This window comes from Labeo rohita, chromosome 15 (assembly GCF_022985175.1).
Source record: "Labeo rohita strain BAU-BD-2019 chromosome 15, IGBB_LRoh.1.0, whole genome shotgun sequence".
NCBI lineage: Eukaryota > Metazoa > Chordata > Actinopteri > Cypriniformes > Cyprinidae > Labeo > Labeo rohita.
The window spans coordinates 9,833,844-9,855,594 of NC_066883.1; the positions used below are offsets into that span (position 1 = coordinate 9,833,844).

The following is a 21,751-nucleotide window of genomic DNA, read 5'->3' on the forward strand; positions in this document are numbered from 1 at the left end:
CACAGTGTTCACAGTATGAAAATTTTACTGTATGCATGAAACACCTGGACAAACTCCTTTATACGCCAAATTGTTAATATCATAGTGTTATGCAACTAGACCACCCATTTCCTTTGTGATGAATGAACTGGAAGCCTATTCTCCCCCTTTTCTTGACTCATTACATGATTTTGGACTCCTAAAAGTTTACAGAAAAGTAAATGGAAAACAAAACATTTCTTTACTCAAACACTGTACTAAAATAATAGAGCATGACACTAACAATGGTAAGGTCATGGATTCAATGGCCATGCATTAACTGATTAAATGTATCCTGTGAATGCAATATAAGTTGGATAAAAGCATTTGCCAAATGCATACATGTAAATGTAATGTAAAACGACCATGTTCATTTGTGAGATTATGCTACCTACTGAATTCTACATGATTCAAAGCACTGAGACCATGATTGCATATGGTTTCATATAATATTTATTAAAAATAGCAAGTATTATTTAATGTATAGTGTGCAGTAAAACAAACACTAGTATTACTAACCTTGCAAATAGAACACATGTCCTTATGTTCACAATGAAAAACCAGTATTCAGTAGAAGTTACAATAAACATCAAACTACATTGCTGCAAAACTGTTAAATTTTACAGATGAAGAAGAAGAAGAAGAAATACATACACACATACATAAATAGACTTACTTCAGACTCTGAATTATTTTCTTCCTCCAGTAATGCGAAAATTTCTGAACATTCAACTGAGATCTTTATGTAGCCTTCGACTACATCATACAATTCTGCGCATGGGAGTTTCTTTGCAATTCTTACGAAGTTCTCCAAACCTGTATAATAGAAGAAGTATATGTTTAGGTACAATGGCAACATTTCTTTTTTTTAGCGCAATACAGCTGTGGCTTGTTTTAGCTGTTTCAATGAATGCATAAGTAATCATTCTGTCTTAATTCTGTTTTTCTTTACAGTAACTTCAGCCTGTTCTGAGCACAATGAAATGGGAAAACAAAATAAAAGTCTGGAGGAATGAACACTGAAAGCGTGATATTCAAACTTTAAGAGAAATTTACAGTTCAATGTAAACGTATTTTAAAATAAAACATTAAAAACATGCAACACATTAGCTGTTTTCAGCCTAAGCGGATGCCTGACCGGCTAAAATACACTCACCCTTTAGCGCTTTAGATGAATCTTTTAGCATGGATTTAAAGACAGTACCAGTAAACTCGCTTTCGTCTGTTTTGGTTTTCTTAGCTGATGTAACGGTTTTAGGAGGATCCTCATTTTGACGTTTAGTAGCCATTGCTGTATCTCACTGTAAACGAAAACAGACACATGGAACAGCGGAAGTGTAAAACTCCAAGCGACGGAGAAGCAAAACACGTGGAAACGCTGATCTCATGAATATTAATCTTGACGTGCTGACGTTTTTTAGAATCTCTCTAAAGCGTCACAATATCTAATTAATATTCATACGCTAAGCAAAGAATTCGTTCGCTACGGGATAATTCCACGCCCACTTTTTACAAGCGTATCACGTAATGTTTATATATTCATGAGCCAGGACTTTGCTGCATGGGAGGTCGGAATCAATTCTGCCGTTTCGAATCTCGCAGTTAAAAGAAGGGTTACATCACTGGTTTGAACGCATGCTATTTATTTAGAGTAAACCAACTGGTTATAATATAATCTGTTTTGCTACAAGTGCATTTCGCCCCTCAGCCCGTACTACTTAGTGTGCTTCTCGTTCACATTTTTCGAACTGGTCGAAGCAAAAGGAGGTTATAGAAGCACATCTCACTAGGCTCATATTTGATATTACTCCTGGTTATCTGTTCATCCCAGGGCTTAAGCCGCTGCCCCTTTAATCGCCAATGGTAAAGTGCCCTGTCAGTTGTATTGCAGTATTATGGATGTAAACATAATATTGCAATCCTCCTTTTTATTGAGTTTTAAAACAAGGGGGTCAAAAACAATATAAGAGTAAATTGATCTAAATTTACATTTCTGCTTGTTGAAAACAACAACATTAGAAGTGGACTTTAAGAATGTAAAAATGTATAATTGCTTTAGGGGAACTATAAGTGCTTAAAATTTGTATACAACACCACTGTGAAAGACACATTTGTGTAATATAATTTGTATAAATACTGAGATTACTGAGCACTTGTAGCTCCAATGTCCCATTAAACTTTACAAAAAAAATTGTTATGGATCACGATGACAAAGATGATACCTTGTTGCACATGCCCATCTTATTTTTTGAGCCACCCAGTGGTTATGATAAGGAGAATCATTTAAATAGAAATGCTTTTCCAGGAATTGCGTTTATTATAGTATGTAGGCAAGTATGGCCAGATACGCTTACCACGTAACCTGCCTGAGTTTGCCCCAGGTTTGGTATGTACTCTAGGAGCTCTCTGGCAACTCCTCCTGTATCTCTGGACACCAGACACTCTGTACAACCCTTTGGCCCCAATGCTGGCTGTCACTGTGCATTCTGTGGCTCCCTCCTCAACCCTTGGGTTTTATCCCATGTAAAATAATAAGCCACCAGCAGCATGTAGGGAGATACTTATGGATGGACGCAGCATGGATGAGGAACAGCCTGGACCTTCTCACCAGGTCAACCATGAGGCCAGTCCTGGTAAATCCAAAGCACCTGCTGACCAAAGCTTAAGCAGTCAGGTCAAGGTAAGACAGGGCGGTAAAAAAAGAAAAGACTTACGGCAAGTCAAAAAGCAGAGAACAGGAAAGAAGGTCATCAGACCACCAGTATGATTCTTCATGTGCTTCCATCTCTGACGAGTCACTTGGAGGGACATCCACGTATGATGACTAACTGGACCTTTTCACCAAGACAACAGAAAGGCCAGAGCTAGAGTATCGAGTGCATCTGCTGGCCAGTATGTTCTGGCATAAAAAGACTGTAAATGACTCACTGGATTTCATTTATAAACAAATGAAGCCTTAAGAATGACTTAAACACATGTTGGCTGCTATACATTGTAATCCATCTCTTTTTTACCCTCTTTTGGAAAGTTGTAAAAATGCAGTTTTTCCTTTTGTAGCATAACCTTATTTTTCGTTGATATTTAGCTGATGATGAATAATAACTGTGGACTCACTAATTCAATGTTAAAACTTTGCTATATCCTAACACTAATGTAGCGAAAGATTTCTGCAAGATTTTATCCATTATAGGCACTTTCCACACAAATGTTATTCATTTGAAGAGCACATATTTTAGTGAATTTTCTACATGTTTAGAGAGCTATGTGCAATAATGCATACAAATGAGTTTAATAAGTTTATTAGTACACATCCATCATTAACATTACATCGCAGTGCTTAGTACATCTTTTATTCATCATATTTTCTCATATTTCTTTTGTTTTATTTTTGCAATGTATTTTGTAATCATTTTTGACAATACACTATTGTTTTGATCTATTTGCTGTTTAAAATTACTACTATTTATTATTTTCAGTGTGATTTTTAAATTCATTTTAAAATTTAAAATCAGTTTGACCTGTAAACATCATTATTAATAATAAGTATATGGAACTCAGAACAACTACAAAAATGTATTGCTTCTGTTGACAATTATATATATATACTGAATCAGTTGGGCCCAATTGGAATTGTTTTTTTAAATCGTTCTGTTTAATGATTCATTCTTTTGAATAAATCATTGGACTAAAATTAATTAAACTCTAATTCATTAGTTTAAGATTTTAGTAGCCGTCAAATGAGTAACAGGATTTTTACCAACATTTGCTTTTGAAAGATGTACAATAGCAACCCACATTATACACAACACCATAAAATCTGTTTGTATACACATTTTGTGTCATATAATAATTTGTTTTGATTTAATATTTTAAATAATTTTATCATATATCACAATAAATAAACATGACCCATATTAGCACAAGAACTTCAGGTATCCTGGTTCAGTGCAGTTTCACAAAATCTTTCAGTAACAGTATATTTGCTCTCATGTAAGACGTATTAAAACATCTCACAATGTCATGCAGTATGAGGTATTGATGTCATAACTATTTCTTGAACATATTATCCTGTATAGTTTTCAGTAGTGTGCTTTACATCCATTACATCATTCTGAGAGATGAATCATCTGTTTCCGCTGCTAGAGAAAGCAGGATAGCTTTTGGACTATTCTCAAACAGGGCAGCTCTGTTCTGTGTCTGGCCCTTCTTTACCCAGTGTCCATAAATCTTAAATGCACAGGCATCGATGAGCTTGCGAATAGGCTTTACTGCATAGGGGTCACTCTTGATCACATCTTTGGTAACTGGCTTGGCACGTCGATAATTGCAGTAAATGCGCATTGTTGCCAGAACTGTCATGCAGATCACCTGAAAAACAAGTGTTTGGTATAAACCTACATGGTTTTCCATTGGGGCAATTTTTACCTTTATAAAAGGCAAACTATTCTGTAATCATCATGCTTTATGTCACATTGTAAAATGTGATAAATCAATACAATTCAAATCAATTTAAGCATCAGCAAAATCCATTTTTGCAGAAAAAAAATTAAACAATAGCATACTTTTAAAACTACAGCCGTATGTTGTCTTAATAAGTGAGTCATTGAATCATTCATTCAACCAATTCATTCAAAACGGCTAATTCATTCAGGAACAACAAAGTGGCTTTTTTAATGGATCATTGAATCACTGTTTATTACTAAGTAATCCAATAGGTACATATTTTCAAATGTATAGACTCTACCTTGAATTTCCTATACGGGCTGAAATGGCGCACCTCTGCAACCACATACTGCTGGAAGAAAGGATGGTTTAAGGCATCTCTGGCAGTGTAACGTGCCTCAGGATTTACCACCAACATCCTGGAGATCTGAAAAGGTTTACAAACACCATAGAGTGCAGGTTAGTGGATCTATTGTAGGCTTGTATTCACTGGCTGGTAAAATGTCACTATTTTTTATATTCCTACATTGGCTTTAGACGTACCAAGTCTTTGACAGTGTCTGAACGGTCATCCCACTCCGGAGAGGTGAACTGGTAGCTCCCTGCCAGGATCATGCGCAGCATTAGCATCTGCTTCCTGTGCCAGAAAGGCGGAGAACCTGCAAGAAGGGTGTACATGATCACCCCAGCACTCCAGCTGAAAAACACAAGAAATGGTGCGGTTTCTCAATTCAGCCCTAGTTAAAAGTAGAATGTAAACTGTTTTCATAAGCTTGTCTTTGGCCATCAGGACAAAGTTCTTATATGAATGCTATGAAAAGTCTGTCCTCAAGATATGACGGTCTACTCACAGGTCAACGGCGGTCCCGTAACCTTGGTGATGAGGATCCATAGAGCATTCGATAATCTCCGGGGCTAGATAGCCTGGCGTTCCACATACCTCTATATGTGACAACACAAGATCAGAGGAAGCTCTATTGTCATTTGGCTGTCATATTATAATCCATGCACAACATTTAATGTATTTGGGATCATAACATATCATCATGTTATAATATAAATGACAATTTTTTGGCTGAATCTCATGTCCGGTTTTTAAACTAAACTAACGTAAACTAAACAACAATTGTATTATTGTTGTATATTAATGAAAAACATTCTGACCAGACACATTTTGTCCAGTTTAAATTGTTAGCATAAATGTAGTATAAATAGTAGTATATATATGATGTAAAAAAAAATTCAATTTATTTTTAAATAATAAAAATTATATTATTATATCGGTCCCACTTTATTTTAAGGTCCAATTCTCAGTATTAAAGGGGTCATCGGATGCCCATTTAATATAATATGCATGCTAATAAGTGGCTAGTTAACAGTGTGAATTGGTCCCTATACTATCGTGTTACCATTATAGCTTACAATTTAATATAATAAATATGATGAGGTCATTTGTTAACATTAGTTAATGTATTAACTAACATGAACAAACAATGAACAATACATTTATTACACTATTTATTAAACTTTATCAATGTTAGCTAATAAAAATACAGTCGTTCATTGTTAGTTCATGTTAATTTACAGAGCAATAACTAATGTTAACAAATGCAACTTGTGATTTTACTAATGCATTAGTAAATGCTAAAATTATTAAGATAAATAAAAGCTGTTGAAGTTTTGTTAATTCTTAGTTCATGTTAACTAATGTTGTCAACAAATGAACCTTAATGTAAAGTGATTATAGTATTATATTATATTATATTATATAGTGATTATATTATTGATTATATTATAGGTTTTTAGATATTTTATAAGATTATTTAGAAATTAAGATTGTATAATGTATGATTTATGATATATAAATTATTCATACAAAATCATATATGATAAGACTGTGTAATACATTTTTTATTATAAGATTAATTTAGAATATTATACATGTAAGAATACAGTAGTCAACATTTGACGTGGATCAAAACCTTTCATCAAAGTTGTCCTAAACCAAAACAATACCCGTTCTTGTCTTAGGACTTTTTTGATTCACTTCAAATGTTGACTACTGGATCTTACATGATGTATTAAAAGATACATAATGATGCTTAATAAGATTTTTTTTTTTTTTTTTTTTGCATTAAAGTAATAATATGCTTGATGAAATTTACCCATTTACAGTCTCATGCTAAAGTATATTAAAAATTATATATTAAAAAGTATATTAAAAACAGGTTTATGTAATTTATTGGTCATTCTTAGAACAGTGATGGCTACTCGTTGTCCCTGGTTAAAGGCCAAAATAAAGGTCAGAGGGCACCAAATAGCAAATAGCTCCTCCAGTTCCAGTAGCACACTGACCTCTCATATGAAGATAGCATGAAACCCGAATCCTAGAGTTGCACAAACCTGACAACTACTGATCAGAAAATGCAGGGCATCAAGCTAGTAATGGTGTAAATCAAATATTCCATCTTGGTTAGATCTGACACTGATTCAGTTAACCAACGATACAACATTTGCAAAACATGCCATGATATGATTATGAATGGATTATATTCAGGGGCCTGCGATCGATATGTCAATATTATCTTATCATGTGCCTATTTTAAGATTACATACACAGGCATAACAAAAAATACACTTAAGTTTTTTAAATAATTTATCAAAAAATAAATACAGACCAAACAAAAGAAAAAAAAACATAAAGTGACATACCATTAAGTTTTTGTCCTGGTGCAATCTGCACAGCAAAGCCGAAATCAGTGAGTTTGATGTTCATATTGTCATCCAGAAGGATGTTTTCTGGCTTTAGATCTCTGTGCACAATGTTTTGAGAGTGAAGGAACTGAACCACCTCCAGCAGTGACCGCATAATCTTCCTGCAAAATGAAAATATAGCTCTGCAAATACATATGCAAAATGCACTATTGTACTCTGAGCTATGGTCACATTTCATACTAAAACCAGGAATAAAATACAATACATTTACATTATACAGAGTTCAATAAAGTAAAGGAAAATTCTGGTTCAGTACCACAGGTCAATCAGCAGAACTTGTAACAATGTTAACAACCACAAACATTTATTTCGACAAGAGCCACAAGAGTTTCATGAGATCCATTATACTAACCTTGTCTCTTTTTCACTGAGCGTAACCTTCTCGGTTAAGTAATCAAAAAGCTCTCCTTTCTTCATCCTGTGAGAAAAATACTGATTGCATTTAACTGTTTCAAATAGTATTACAAATTATAAATGTTACTGTAGTTTATATATATACAGGTGCATCTCAAAAAATTTGAATATCGTGAAAAGGTTCATTTTTAGTTTGTAACGTATTTCAAAAACTGAAACTTTCATATAATCTAGATTAATTACATGTAAAGTGAAACATTTCAAAAGTTTTTTTTTAATTTTGATGATTAGAGCTTACAGCTCATGAAAGTCAACAATCTAGTATCTTAAAATATTAGAATATTTATATTTGAGTTTCATTAAATGACCATCCCTACAGTACAAATTCCGGGTATCTCTTGTTCTTTGAAACAACTAAAAAGGGGAAGACTGCTGACTTGAAGCCACTTGTTAATGGTCCAGAACACAATCTTTGACACCCTCCACAAAGAGGATAATTCACAGAAGGTCATTACTGAAAGAGGTGGCTGTTTACAGAGTGCTGTATCAAAGAATATTAAATGCAAAGTTGACTAGAAGGAAGAAATTGGGTAGGAAAAGGTGCACAAGCAACAGGGATGACCGCAAGCTTGAGAATACTGTCAAGCAAAGCCAATTCAAACACTTGGGAGAGCTTTACTAGGAGTAGAATGAAGCTGAAATCTGTGCATCAAGAGTCACCATGCTCAGACGTCTTCAGGAAAAGGGCTACCAACAATATACAGATGAGCTGAAGGTTCAATAGTACTGCAGCAGTGCCACAGGTTGATCACTTCCACGCCACACTTCACTGATGCTGTAATTTGTGCTAGGAGCAAGTAATTTGCTGTAATTTGTGCTGCTAACCAAGTATTGAGTGCATAAATGAACATACTTTAAAAAACTTGAATTTTTTTGTTTTGCAAATCCTTTTTTTGATTGATCTTAGGAAATATTCTAATATTTTGAGATACTGGATTGTTGACTTTCATGAGCTGTAAGCTCTAATCATCAAAATTAAAACAAAACATTTTTTTGAAATTTTTTCATTCACATGTAATCAATCTAGAATATATGAAAGTTTCAGTTTTCGAAATAAGTTACAAACATTCAGCTTTTTCACAACATTCAAATTTTTTGAGATGCATATACAAAAACTGTGTATATACATATACACAGTCATGGCCAAAAATATCGACACCCTTGCAGTTCTGTCAGAAAATGCAACCCTACTCTCAGAAAAAAACATCTTTGAACCTCCACCATGTTTGACTGTAGGGACTGTGTTCTTTTCTTTGAAGTTCTTTATTCACCATTCGAACAATCCTTCATTGTAATTTTTCATTAATTTTGCTCTTCTGTCCATGTCCAGGGAGGTTAGCTACAGTGCCATGGGCTGTAAACCTCTTGATGATATTGTGCACAGTGGACACAGGAACATTAAGATCTCTGGAGATGGACTTGTATCCTTGAGATTGTCTATGTTTTTCCACAATTTTTTTCTCTCAAATCCACAGACAACTCTTTACACTTCTTTCTTTAATTAATGCTTAGTGTGACACACAACACAAAGGTTGAGTCAACTTTTCTCCATTTTAACTGGTTGCAAGTGTGATTACTGTATTGCCCACACCTGTTACTTGCCACAGGTGTGTCTAAATACAAATTAAAGGAGCATCACATGCTGGAAAAGCAATTATTTCTTACAATTTTGACAAGGTGCCAATAATTTTGTCCAGTCCATTTTTGAGTTCTGTGTGAAATTTTATCAAGTTTGACTTTTCTTCTCTGTTTTTCATGTTGTTGCAGTGCAAACAAAAACAATAAGCACATGAATACCAAAACATTTGCAATTGGAACAATTTTCTGAGAGAAGTGTTGCATTTTCTGACAGAATTGCAAGGGTGCCGATATTTTTGGCCATGACTGTACATCAAGTCAGGTTTTCCGTATCAGGACATAATAAAAAAAACCTTGGCAGGTCTCAAAATTTTGAAAATAAAACATCAAATGAACAACATCGCATGACATATTGCACCATGCCATTATTTATTTAACAAATATAAAGCCAAAATGGAAAAGCCGTGTGTGACAAAGTGAGGACACCCTTGCTGTTTACATAGGAATTAAAAGGGTAATTAGCACTCACGCACTGCTATTAAAATGTCTTTGATTAACTGATCATCAGCAAAGACATCAGCAATGATCTTAGATAAGTAATTGTTGCTGCCACCAATCTAGGAAGAGTAACACAGCCATTTCCAAGCAATTTGAAGCCCATCATTCTACAGTGAGGAAGTTTATTCACAAGTGGAAGACATTCAAGAGAGACACCAATCTTCCCCGGAGTGGACGTCCCAGCAGTTTCACCCCAAGATCAGACCGTGTAATGCTCAGAGAAATGGCAGATAACCCAAGAACTACACCTCAGACTATACAGGCCTCAGTCTACATGGTAAATGAAAAAGTTCATGACAGTACAACTAAAAAAATATGGGACAAGTATGGCATGTTTGAAAGACTTGCCAGAAGAAAACCCTCTTCTATCTAAAAAGGCATGACAGCATGATTTACGTTTGCAAAGTGCATCTGAACAAACCATAAGACCTCTAGAACAATGTGCTTTGAACTGATAAGACCAAAGTGGAGGTGTTTGGCCATAATGCACAGCGCCAGGTTTGGTGAAAACCTAATAAGCATGTCAGTACAAACAACTCATACCAAAAGTCACACATACTGGTGGAGGGCTGATGATTTTGGGCTTGTTTTGTAGACACAGGACCTGGGCACCTCCCAGTCATTAATTCGACCATGAACTCCTCTGTGTTCCAAAGTATTCTAGAGTCAAATGTGAGGACATCCGTCCGACAGCTAAACTCTGGCCAAGATTTGGTAATGAAACAGAATAATGATTCAAAGCACACCAGCAAATCTACAAAAGAATGGCTGAAAAGCCCAATTCACACCGCACAGAAAAACGACAACAAACACTAACAAACAATTTATCTGTTGGATTTAGAATTTTATGAAAATAACTGCCCCTGCCCCAACAAACACTAAGGCCGCATTCACACAGCAGCAGAATACGATTGTCAATACCATATTTGAGTCCTTAATACGGTTACGTTCACACACAGTACAGTTAATTATGGGTGTGACAACTGTATTCTATAACCAAGGACTCACAACCGCATTCTTGGAACACATGCGCTGTGTGAACGGAACAGGACTGGACAACTATTTGTCTGTCATGTCATTCAGTGCAAGAGAGCCGCTCTGCTGCACAAACGCGTGTCTACCATGTGCTGCGTGCTTTAATTGATGGTTTCGGTAACTTACAGTAAAAAACGACTGTATTTGAAAATTGACTGTAAGCTGCCGTGTGAATGGGACATTTCGAGACTCACACTTGTAAGTAAATGCGGTTGTCAATCCCAAAAACTGAGAGTGTAAACGTGGCCCAATTGTACATTATGACTACGTTGACACTATCGGTTTTTGTCAAGGACCAGCATAAACCAGCATAAACCAGCATCAAAACCTACAAAACATACCTACCAGCATATGCTCTTTTTTTCAACAGGGGAAATGTCCCATTCACACAGCAGCTTATAAAGAAGTGTCTCGAATACTGTCCCCAGATACCACACGTACGTCTGCAAGATGTCTGTTGATCTGGAAAGCATCTGCTGTGTATAAACGTCTGGCAGATGTCTGTAAGATGTCAGATTTACATATATTTTAAATCATAAACATGTTAAAGACATCTAATAGACATCTATTTGACATCTGATAGACGTATTGCAGATGAGCAAACTACGGCAGATGTCTTGCAGACGTAAATGGAGACGTCAAATAGACGTCTCCGAGATATACGTGTGCTATCAGGGTCTGTATGAACATGCAACTGGAGTCAAGCCCGTATTCCTTACCAGTAACCATAGCAACAGTAATATCAAAGATAGCGTCATCCATAAAACAGAAAGTTTTATCCCTTTCTGACACGTCAAGAGTCCGATTGAGTCGCGAGTTCATTCATCAAACGTACATTAACCGTCAGCAGCTTATATTTGGATGAACAGCGGAGCATTTGAGCCGCACACAAAACACAAAACTGATGGGAGTGGCTCCGGTGGAGACTAGATATAAAACTTTAAGAAGACACGCAGCTCATTTCTTTGTCACTGTAAGTTACTGAAATCACACAGAAAAGCACGCAACACACGGTAGATGCGCATTTGTGTGTGGCAGAGTGGCTGTCTCGTACTGAATGACCTGATGGACAACTAGTTGTGCAGTCCTGTTCCGTTCACACAGTGCGAGTGTTTCGAGAATGCAGCTGTGAGTCCTGAAAATTTATGGGTGTGAGTTCGGTTATAGAATGTGGTTGTCACACCCATAGATAGCCGTACTGTGTGTGAACGTAACAGTATTAAGGACTCAAATACAGGACTGACAACCATATTCTACTGCTGTGTGAACGTGGCATATGAGTCAAATGAGTCAAACCTCAACAAATGTGTTTGTCTGTGCAGTCTGAATTGGCCTAACAGAAAAGAATAAAGGTGTTGCAATAGCGCAGTCAAAGTCCAGAGCTCATCCTGACTGAAATGCTGTGGCGAGAGCTGTGCATGAACAAAACCCACAAACCTCAATAAACCGGAGCAACGTTGTAAAGAAGAGTGGGCCAAAATTCATCCAGAATGATGTGAAAAACTGATCGAGTCATACGGAAAATGATTATTTCAACTTATTGCTGCTAAAAGTGGATCTACAGGCAAATAAATCATAGGGTATCCCATGGTTTCCCATTTTGGCTTTATTTTTGTTAAATAAATGGCATGGTGCAATACGTCATGTGTTGTTTTATTTTCCACATTTTAAGACCTGCCAAGGACCAGATAATTTTTCCTTATGGCCCGATACACAAAAACCATGAAATTCAATAGGGTGGCCTAACGTTTTTCACATGACTGTATATATATGAGCTCAGCAACATAAGAAACATCTCTTTTTTAGAATATTGCAGTTTCATTATCTTTTTGTAAAATCCAAATACGCTTTACAGATCTTTATTGGAAAGGGTTTAAACAATGTTTTTCGTTTTTATTTTTACGTTGTTTATATAGTGGAATATGGTATGAAATCATACACGATGAACTATACTTACAAGTCAAACACTAAGAAGAAGAAAGCTTTAGTTTCAAAGGAATCCTTCAGCTGAACTGGAGAAGCAAGAAACAATGTGTTCAAATCATTTGAAACACTCTAAAGAAATTAATACACTTCCTCAACAAGCTACATTTCATGATTTAAAGCCGCTACTTTGTGGATACTTACTGATATTCTCCTGCCCACACACTTTCTTGAGAATGTCAACCTCCTTTATTGTGGCATTTCTGATCTCCTCGATCTCCTCAGGGCTCATTTTATCTGACGGCGTGATGTCTATGATCTTGACTGCATATTCCTGAGTGGTGCGTTTATGGATGCAGCGTCGAACTACACTGCTCACCCCTCTGCAACACAATCACCATCAATTAGGAGAACCACTATTCTCAATATACAAAACACTTGAAATCAAACAAAATCAATTCATGATCATATTATTTGTCTTCTTAAGAAAATAGTGAGTTGTCCAGTTACCTCATTTTACATTATACAGTGCAAAAATATTAATTAAAAAGTAAATAAATCAAATCTTTTAACCAGTTCACACACACCAACACCTTCCTAACCTTTATGGAATTACTATTATTAAACATTTATAATTATAAGTATATTTCCATTTTAGTTCATAGTCCTAGAATCAAAATTCTGTTTCTCCCTGAAATCATGAGTCAAGTCCTATTTCATAAATCCATGTGTTTACAACAATTTTAAGCCATTCTAAATTTAGATTTAGAGAAATATTATAAAAATATAGAAATATTATAAATGTGCATTAATATGCATTTTACATAAATAAATAAATTTTAATTTCATGTTAATTGACAAGAACAATTATTTTTTTGTCGCAACTATTTTATTTATTTATTTATTTATTTATTTTTTGGTGATAAAAAGGTACAGGCTACACAGTTTGGTTAAACTCGACTGACGTTAACCACAACCAGTCCACATGGTTTGGTCACACAGACAAAACTATAAACCAATATGGTTTTCAGTTTATTTATTTAAAAAAAAAAAAAAAAAAAAAAAAAAAGCCCAAACTGGTGCCATGAATTTCATTCCATTCTAGTTGTATTTGTTGTTTATTAAATTACTGAAAATTGCTAAAATTATTACTGTTGATTATTAATTATCCCACAAAAACCTTCAAGAAATAGGGTCATATTTTAAACCAAAATTGAAAGAAAATTTTGAAAACATTTTGGAAATATAAGAAGAAGAAAAAAATTAAATAGTCATTACAAAGCACTTGAAATCAAACAAAATCGTTTAATGATCATATTATTTGTCTTGTGAAGAAAATAGTGGGTTGTGTGGGTGTTTCACACCTCCCTGTTAGGTAACTTTATGAAAATACTATTATTCAAAATTTGCAACTATAAGTACATTTTTGTTTTAGTTCATAACTCTGGGACCAAGAGTGCTAGAATCTAAATTCTATTTTAATATTTTATATTGTATTGTAGAGTCAAGCTCCACAATAATTCATAAATCCATATCTTTACAACTTCTAGTTGTCTTTGGAGTTTATTAAATGACTACTTTAGATTATTATGATTGATTATTAAGTATGCCACAAAAATTGCCATCTGGGTCATATTTCAAACCAAAATCTAAATAAATAAGAAAAAATTACTAGTCATTTCTAAATATTTTTTGGTGATATATTATGTAAATTAGGCTGAAATATTTTTGGTCTTTACTAAAATGTCTTGACAATATGACAATACCTTCCAAGGATTTCCTTCGGATCATACTTCTCATAGAAGTCCTGTGCTCCAGCCCAGTCAGGAATTTCATCTTCTTTGGTCATTATTATAGACTCACCTGGACGAAAACTGGGTTATTGTAAAATTACAGGACATCAGCTAGTTCACACATACGTTACACTCAGAATAAATGTTTATAAGTTGATTATAAAATCAGCATTTAGTAACATATTGGTATTAGTTATAAAATAATCAAATAATACAATCATAATATGCATTAATAATGCAAATAATAATAACAACACAAAAAAAATAATAAATAAAATTAAATAAATAAAATAAAAAAATAGGCAAATAATAAAAATAAAACAGCTCAAGCTTTTACATAAGAATTACCAGAAGGAAATACCAGGGTACTTTGAAAAGCAAGTGTACTACATAATTACCACAGTCATATACCATAGCATTCCAAATATAATGTAGGTAATTGTGTGATTTGTTTTCTGTAGAATATCATGTTGTTATTTCTCTACACACCATAACATGCGATACCATTTCTGACATATGCCATGGTATTCTTTAGAATATGATGTAAATACCATGTTATACATAGTGTACAGCGATCTTATTATACGGCTTCATTTAGCATGGGTCAGAAACATGAGCATGTTTTATACGTCTGCAGGTTTATTTCTCTCGCTCTTATTATTTGAAGCGTTCTAACATTAAAACGAGATTTGTGACGAGCTGCGTTGGCAAAAGACCCTGATACGCGGTCCTGTAGTCGCAATGTTTACAGGGTTGCAGCAGCTCCGCATCAATCTGAGCTGCAGCATCATGGACGGCGACGGCGGCGAAGTGCATGACGGAAATCTGCTTTCACGCGAGCGGATTACAAACGCGAATTCACAGCGTTTAAACTCGACATACCTGTTAGAATTAGTATTAATCCTTCTGTTTAACAGTGTTGCTCTGCGTCGATTCGTGCAGCCGGCGGTCAGTCCATGTTCTAGACTTCCTACATAAATATACCGGGAGAGATATGACCGGTCTGCTGCCTTCAACAACACAGCGCCGAAAGGGCAACTGTGAATGTCAAGATCCAAAAATAAAAAAGCCGTATTAAAGACAGGACAGTCGCATATCGTATTACCACTTACGGTAATGCACTCTAATAAAAAGAAAACCAGCTCACACCTACATTTCTGTATCCATTAATTATGTTACAAAAATATCTATTTACAACTTTTTCTTTTAAACATACTATCATATATGGGATGATTTGATATCTATTAAATTTATTATTGAAATTCAGACAAACTGACAGTACCATTAGTGTCTGTTAAATGCCTAAATTTGAATAAAGGCTATAGTCATGCTATATATTTCAACAGACATCGTGTGTAAAAATGACAACACAGGGCACTTGAATGTTTCTGATCCTTTTATTCACTATTCAAGATAACATAATTTCAATTAAACATTTTCAATATGATCATAAATCCTTCTGCAGAGAAATACAGTGATCTCTTCTACAGTAACGCCAGAAGAAAAAAAAAGATCTACACCAAATACATAAATACTATGCATCACATAATGTTACACAGCATTTCTTCCAAATCACTGCTTTTATTTTTCACATAGGTTCTAATATCTGATTGAGATGCATTTTTAAGAGGAAACGTTTTACAGAAACGAGCAGATGTTGAATGGTTATGGAATAGGGTTGTGTTCATGTCTCCAATCCAAACCTCATGACAGTCCTGTGGGAAGGAAAAAAAATCCATTTTAATTTCTTTACAACAACACAACTAATATACAATGAAAAAATATGATGAGCGGAAAAAAATATAGCAAGGCATGTTGTTGAGGCAAACTGAGTTACACATTACATAATGTATAAAACTGGTGCATACACAATATATTGCAATAAGAGAACAACTTTGCATAAATGTATGTAGTTCATGTTAAACTGCACTTCTTTTAAAAGGTTTCGGTGTTAACCATTTGTTTAGCTATTGTTCAGCAGTTAGCAGGAGTCAAAAACTGTAAATATATTGCTGTAATAACATCAAGATGCATGTGGATCGGAACATTTCATAACGTTATTAACGTGAATAATGAAAACTGCTGATTCCTGCTTAGTGCATAGCAAAGTTATTTTTGGCTGCTATTCATTAATGACCCACCAGACGATTTAAGCGATTTAACCCTGTCCTCTGATCAAGCTAAAAACATGCAAATATATTGTTTAATACATTCAGTTGATTTCTAATAATGCCTTACTATTCCATCAGTCTGGCAGCAAATAAATCAAACAACTGACTTAAAAAGTTTTTTACATTTAGTGTTATTTTGTCAGCTATTTTTAAATTTAGTCTTAGTCTGGTGTCAAATTTAAAGGAAAAGTCCACTTCCAGAACAGAAATTGACAGATAATGTACTCACCCCTTTGTCATCCAAGATGTTCATGTCTTTCTTTCTTCAGCCATAAAGAATTGGTTTTTTTTTTTTGTGAGGGATTTTCTGCATTTTTCTCCATATAATGAACTGATATGGTGCCCCGAGTTTGAACTTCCAAAATGCAGTCTAAATGCAGCTTCAAACGATCCCAAATGCGGTTGTAAACGATCCCAGCCGAGAAAGAAGGGTCTTATCTAGCAAAACGATCTGTTATTTTCATAAATGTAATACAATTTATATACTTTTAAATCTCAAACGCTCGTCTTGTCTTACTCTGGACTGTTTTTGTTCCGGTTCATGAGAGTTACAGTATGTCGAAAAACTCCCATCTCATGTTCTCCCTCAACTTCAAAATCATCCTATATCGCTGTTTTACCTTTTTTGTTAAGGGTGTTTGATCTTTGCATATTCACTTTGAAAAGACTGTGTCGGTACTTCTGCAGCAATGTAGAATGATTTTGAAATGATTTTTGAAGTCGAGGGAGAAAATACGATTGGAGTTTTTCAACATACCCTAACTGTCTTGAACCAGAATACACAGAGTTCAGGGAGAGAAAGTTTGAGATTAAAAAGTATTTAAATTGTATTTTTTTTAAATGAAAATAACCAATCATTTCGCTAGATAAGACCCTTCTCGCCTGGGATCGTTTACCACCGCATTTGGGATCGTTTGAAGCCGCATTTAAACTGCATTTTGGAAGTTCAAACTCGGGGCATCATATCAGTCCATTATATGGAGAAAAAACCTGAAATGTTTAACTAAAAAAAAACATAATTTCTTTACAGCTGAAGAAAAAAAAGACATGAACATCTTGGATGACAAGGGGGTGAGTACATTATATGTTCATTTTTGTTCTGGAAGTGGACTTCTCCTTTTAGTTTTTAATCATGTTTAGTCAACTTGGCTTGTTTTAGTTTTAGTCTAATTGTGACCCTGGACCACAAAACCAGTCTTAGATAGCACAGGTATATTTGTAGCAATAGCAAACAATACATTGTATGGGTCAAAATTATCGATTTTTCTTTTATGCCAAAAATCATTAGGATATTAAGTAAAGATCATGTTCAATGAAGATATTTTGTACATTTCCTGCTGTAAATATATCCAAACTTCATTTTCGATTAATAATATCCATTGCTAAGAACTTCATCTGGACAACTTTAAAGGTGATTTTCTCAAAATTTAGATTTTTTTTTCCCCATTAGATTCCAAATTTTCAAATGGTTTCAAATATTGTACTGTCCTATCAAACCATACATCAATGGAAAGCTTATTTAAAATCAGCTTTCCAATCAGTTCTGTGGTCCAGGGTCACGACTGTCTGAGCATTTTAGTCTAGTTTTAGTCAGTGGGAACTTATATTTTTGTCATATTTTCATCTTACTGTAATGATTGTTCTCAGTTAGGGAATTTATTTTTATATTTAATCAGAAGTTGCTCTTTCACCAATAAGCACAAATCAATAGAATCAACTCATATGCATGGTTTATTTTATAAACCTCATCTAATGTACAGATTTATAACAGGATATCAGTTAGAGGCTAAATAAACACCAATGACTTTAGATATACATGCACCCTGTCTATGTTATGAAAATGGTGTTTAAAAAAACCTACCTCAAATATTATATTAACTTTTATATTATATTATATTATATTAACAGAATAATTCCTAATAGTAATTCCAATAATTCTAAATTGCATTAATGTTTCTCTTTTAAAACAACGGCAAAAAAGACTTACTGCCGCTTGGAGGTTGTGTGTAAGTAACTTTAATTTAAGCAGAATACTTCAAATGGAGATCGCTGAACTCCAGCCTACTTGTACAGTTTATGTCCATGTTTTTAGATCATGGAGAGAGCACTTATGAATGGTTACCAGACTGCATAAAGCAAGAAGCCTATCAGAGTATGTATTTGTTTAACAGAAAAGCTGTGATTGGAGAATCTGAGCTCTTGAAATCTGGCAACTGCAAACATGAAAGGTCGCATAATAGTTTTGTACAGCAGTCTGATATGTTTTGGCTCTGCTTTTTTCAACAAAAATAAAAAGGTTTGGTAAAATTTGTTCTTTTAACTACATTTCAGTCTTTTCGTCAACAATATTGCTTGTTGATATAATCTCTGTTATCGGTTAATGACCGTTAATTGTCGCATCAAACTTCGAGGAACATTTTTCGTCATAGATTTCACTAATGAAATTAACAATTTACATTAGACATATAGGTGCAAATTTCAGTCCTTTCACTATAATATAAAAAGTATGCATTAGTGTATAACACTGAAAACATCTACAACTTTTCAGACTGATGCTACTAACAAGTTGCGAGTACATACCATTGGAGAATTTGCATTGTTTAAGTACTTCGCTGAAGCCCTCACAGAGTTTGAGGTCGCTCTGTGTCTGAGCGCATTCAATAAACTGCTTCAGCTCGTATGCACAGGGACTCTGTTCCTGCTGCTGGTACATTGACGGCTGCTGCTGGTACATCGAAGGCTGCTGCTGGTACATGGGCTGACCCTGGTAGGGCTCCTATGGGACCGTTTAGGATAAAGAAGCTTTCAGGATTCGGTTTAAGTCATTAAGTCATATTAAAGCAGAAATCAAGTCATTTTGCAAGATCAACCAGATATAAAAGATTAACATAAATACTAATACATGGATGTACATGATGCTTGTCATTCATACTTACTATATAAGGATTTAAAATTATATTTTAGAGATTGTACTTCTTGTTGCACATTACATGTGTTTACTATAGTAATAACAATAAATTAAGCATTATTACATGCAGCTAACCCTCAAACAAACTTTCATCCTAACCCTAAGCATATAACAAGTACATGTAGTTAACTAATATTACTCTATACTTAAATGTACAATTACGCTGTAACAATGACACCACAAAATAAAGTGTTTCCATACATTTTTAAAACTGTACTTGCAGATATCAATGAAATATTATTAATGAAATAAAAGGCCACTTAAATCTACTTAAAGAGAGACCACTTTTCATGGTTAACACATGTAAGTACAGCTTTGAAAAAAGACTCAGTAATAATATAAAATTAAAAGTTTTACATTTAATTTCATTCTGTTTTAATCTTTTGTCATACACTTATTTTAAATAAATATTACAAATGTGCAATTACAAGTATATTTATATACCTGGCATAAAGGTTTCAGCAAAAGTATACCTTAGTTTGCCATAAATTTAAAGTCAGTACATTTAGCAGTACCATATCTCAATAGAAGACAACAGACGTAATTTTAAACTGACAGTAAAAACACTAAATAAAATAATACATTTTCATTTAATAGCAATTAACATACAATTAAGTGTCCAAAGACATATTCAAGTGTGCAGCTTATGTACATTCATGTAGTCTTTTTAGAAGTACGCAAAAGTGTACTACTTTTTCTCAAGGGAGAGTGGAGCATAACTATTCAAACAGGTAGTTTGGCTTTGTGCTCACCTGGTAGGTTACATCAGGCCTGGCAGCTTCTGAGTGTCCACCTCCACCGAAGCCGCCGGTCATGGCGTGACCTATCGTGTGTCCGACAGCAGAGCCGACCGCAACGCCCGCCGCAGTGGACGCCATCTGAGCGAACATTCCCGGCTGGCGGGGAGCAGCAGCAGGAGCGGCCACGGCCGATGGTGGAGGGGGTGCAGGCGCTGGTGCGTATGATCGTGGAGGAGCTGCTCTAGCCATTGGTGGAGGTGATGGTGAGGAGTAACTAGAGTGAAAAAACAAAGTGTGCATTCATTTACCTGTACAGTAAGAACTCCTAGTACAAGGTTCACATACCAATGCATTTCAATGACAGATCTGGGTTATCATCTATATTTGATATTTTTATGGCTGTTGGTTCTATTTCTTCTTCTTCTTCAGCCATTTGTAAGCAGATATTTTACATTTATTACTCAACTATTAATAAACGTTTACTGATTCCTGTTAATTTCTTTTTTTTTTTTCTTCTTTTTTAGATAAAATTTTCTCCTCATCTAATGCTCAATATTAATAGTTTAAAAACCTAAATAATTTTACTAATTTAACTAAAGCTTGGTCAAAAGTTTTAAATAGTTTTGAAAGCTTTAAGTTTAAAAGGTTTTAGGCGAATAAATAGCTATAATTTAATAAACAATGTAACAAAAATCTTTCTAGAATTATAAAACCACTGCATTTTAATATAAGGGAATTTTACACAAAACACGATATTAAGCTTACACTTGCAAGTATGCGTATGTTTCACATCAAATACTAACTTAACTAAAGAAGCATTTTAAAGCATTTGTCATTTGTGTTCATAGATTTGATATTGTAAACAAATACATCCCAATGCCGGCTCGATCATATTACACTTACGATCATATGAATGTAGGATATATGTCTTCTACAGTAACTAACATGCTTAAAGGGACATTCAGTGGTTTTGTCTTCTGAAGCTGTAGGTGTCAATGATGTTAAAGATGATTGCTGAATTAAACTGTTGGTTAAGCAGCCTACGTTAAGTAACTGACACATGACTAGCACTGACACATGTAACTCAGGACAGTCGCTTTCTCTAACCCACCTTGGAGGACTCATCCTCGAAGTTCTGCTTCGGCTTCCTCTTGGCATGTTGCGTTTTTAGGTCGAATACCAGAAAAGATCCGAGACTTGCTGAAAGTTTTGTTCTTTTAGCACTACTATAAAGTAATTCACTCTGTCTGTACGCTACTGACCTTCGTACTGTACTTATTATCCGGGAACTTTCTAGCGTATTACATCATAAAGCTGAACTTCCGCTCATGCGCG

The 21,751-nt window shown here is 34.7% G+C and overlaps 3 protein-coding genes across 5 annotated transcripts in view; all 3 read right to left on the reverse strand.

Annotated features, from left to right (window-relative positions):
• Positions 1-1,381, reverse strand: part of urb1 (URB1 ribosome biogenesis homolog) — a 39,569-nt gene extending 38,188 nt beyond the window's left edge. For both annotated transcript variants that reach the window (XM_051129861.1, XM_051129862.1), the window contains exons 1-2: positions 1,175-1,381; positions 695-834 (exon numbers count right to left, since the gene is read on the reverse strand). In XM_051129861.1, the coding sequence (XP_050985818.1) occupies positions 695-834; positions 1,175-1,307 (273 nt within the window). In that variant the 5' untranslated portion in view covers positions 1,308-1,381. The remainder of the gene's footprint in view (positions 1-694; positions 835-1,174) is intronic.
• Positions 1,382-3,301: 1,920 nt separating this feature from the next.
• Positions 3,302-15,586, reverse strand: phkg1a (phosphorylase kinase, gamma 1a (muscle)). Of its 2 annotated transcripts, none has more exons than XM_051130127.1 (10): positions 15,420-15,586; positions 14,511-14,607; positions 12,949-13,127; positions 12,779-12,833; positions 7,589-7,654; positions 7,174-7,337; positions 5,313-5,403; positions 5,005-5,158; positions 4,763-4,888; positions 3,302-4,386 (listed from the first exon to the last, which is right to left on the reverse strand). In XM_051130127.1, the coding sequence occupies exons 2-10, from the start codon at positions 14,591-14,593 to the stop codon at positions 4,120-4,122; spliced, it is 1,185 nt and encodes a 394-aa protein (XP_050986084.1). In that variant the 5' UTR covers positions 14,594-14,607; positions 15,420-15,586; the 3' UTR covers positions 3,302-4,119. The 2 variants fall into 2 exon arrangements, with proteins under 2 accessions (XP_050986084.1, XP_050986085.1); XM_051130128.1 differs by having other exon boundaries at positions 14,511-14,618; positions 15,420-15,575.
• Positions 15,587-15,920: 334 nt separating this feature from the next.
• chchd2 (coiled-coil-helix-coiled-coil-helix domain containing 2) lies at positions 15,921-21,732 on the reverse strand. The gene is made up of 4 exons (XM_051130138.1): positions 21,528-21,732; positions 20,429-20,690; positions 19,289-19,484; positions 15,921-16,252 (listed from the first exon to the last, which is right to left on the reverse strand). The coding sequence occupies exons 1-4, from the start codon at positions 21,572-21,574 to the stop codon at positions 16,242-16,244; spliced, it is 516 nt and encodes a 171-aa protein (XP_050986095.1). The 5' UTR covers positions 21,575-21,732; the 3' UTR covers positions 15,921-16,241.
• Positions 21,733-21,751: the final 19 nt, after the last annotated feature.

Coding starts and splice junctions, on each gene's coding strand:
- phkg1a (XM_051130127.1), bottom strand. CDS start 14,593: ATGACCAAAGAAGATGAAATTCCTGACTGGGCTGGAGCACAGGACTTC. Junction 12,834..12,948: donor GTGTGGGCAGGAGAATATCA/GTAAGTATCCAC, acceptor TTGCTTCTCCAG/TTCAGCTGAAGGATTCCTTT. Junction 4,889..5,004: donor CAGACACTGTCAAAGACTTG/GTACGTCTAAAG, acceptor AAACCTTTTCAG/ATCTCCAGGATGTTGGTGGT.
- chchd2 (XM_051130138.1), bottom strand. CDS start 21,574: ATGCCAAGAGGAAGCCGAAGCAGAACTTCGAGGATGAGTCCTCCAAG. Junction 20,691..21,527: donor TCGAGGATGAGTCCTCCAAG/GTGGGTTAGAGA, acceptor TTTTCACTCTAG/TTACTCCTCACCATCACCTC. Junction 19,485..20,428: donor GGCCTGATGTAACCTACCAG/GTGAGCACAAAG, acceptor ACGGTCCCATAG/GAGCCCTACCAGGGTCAGCC.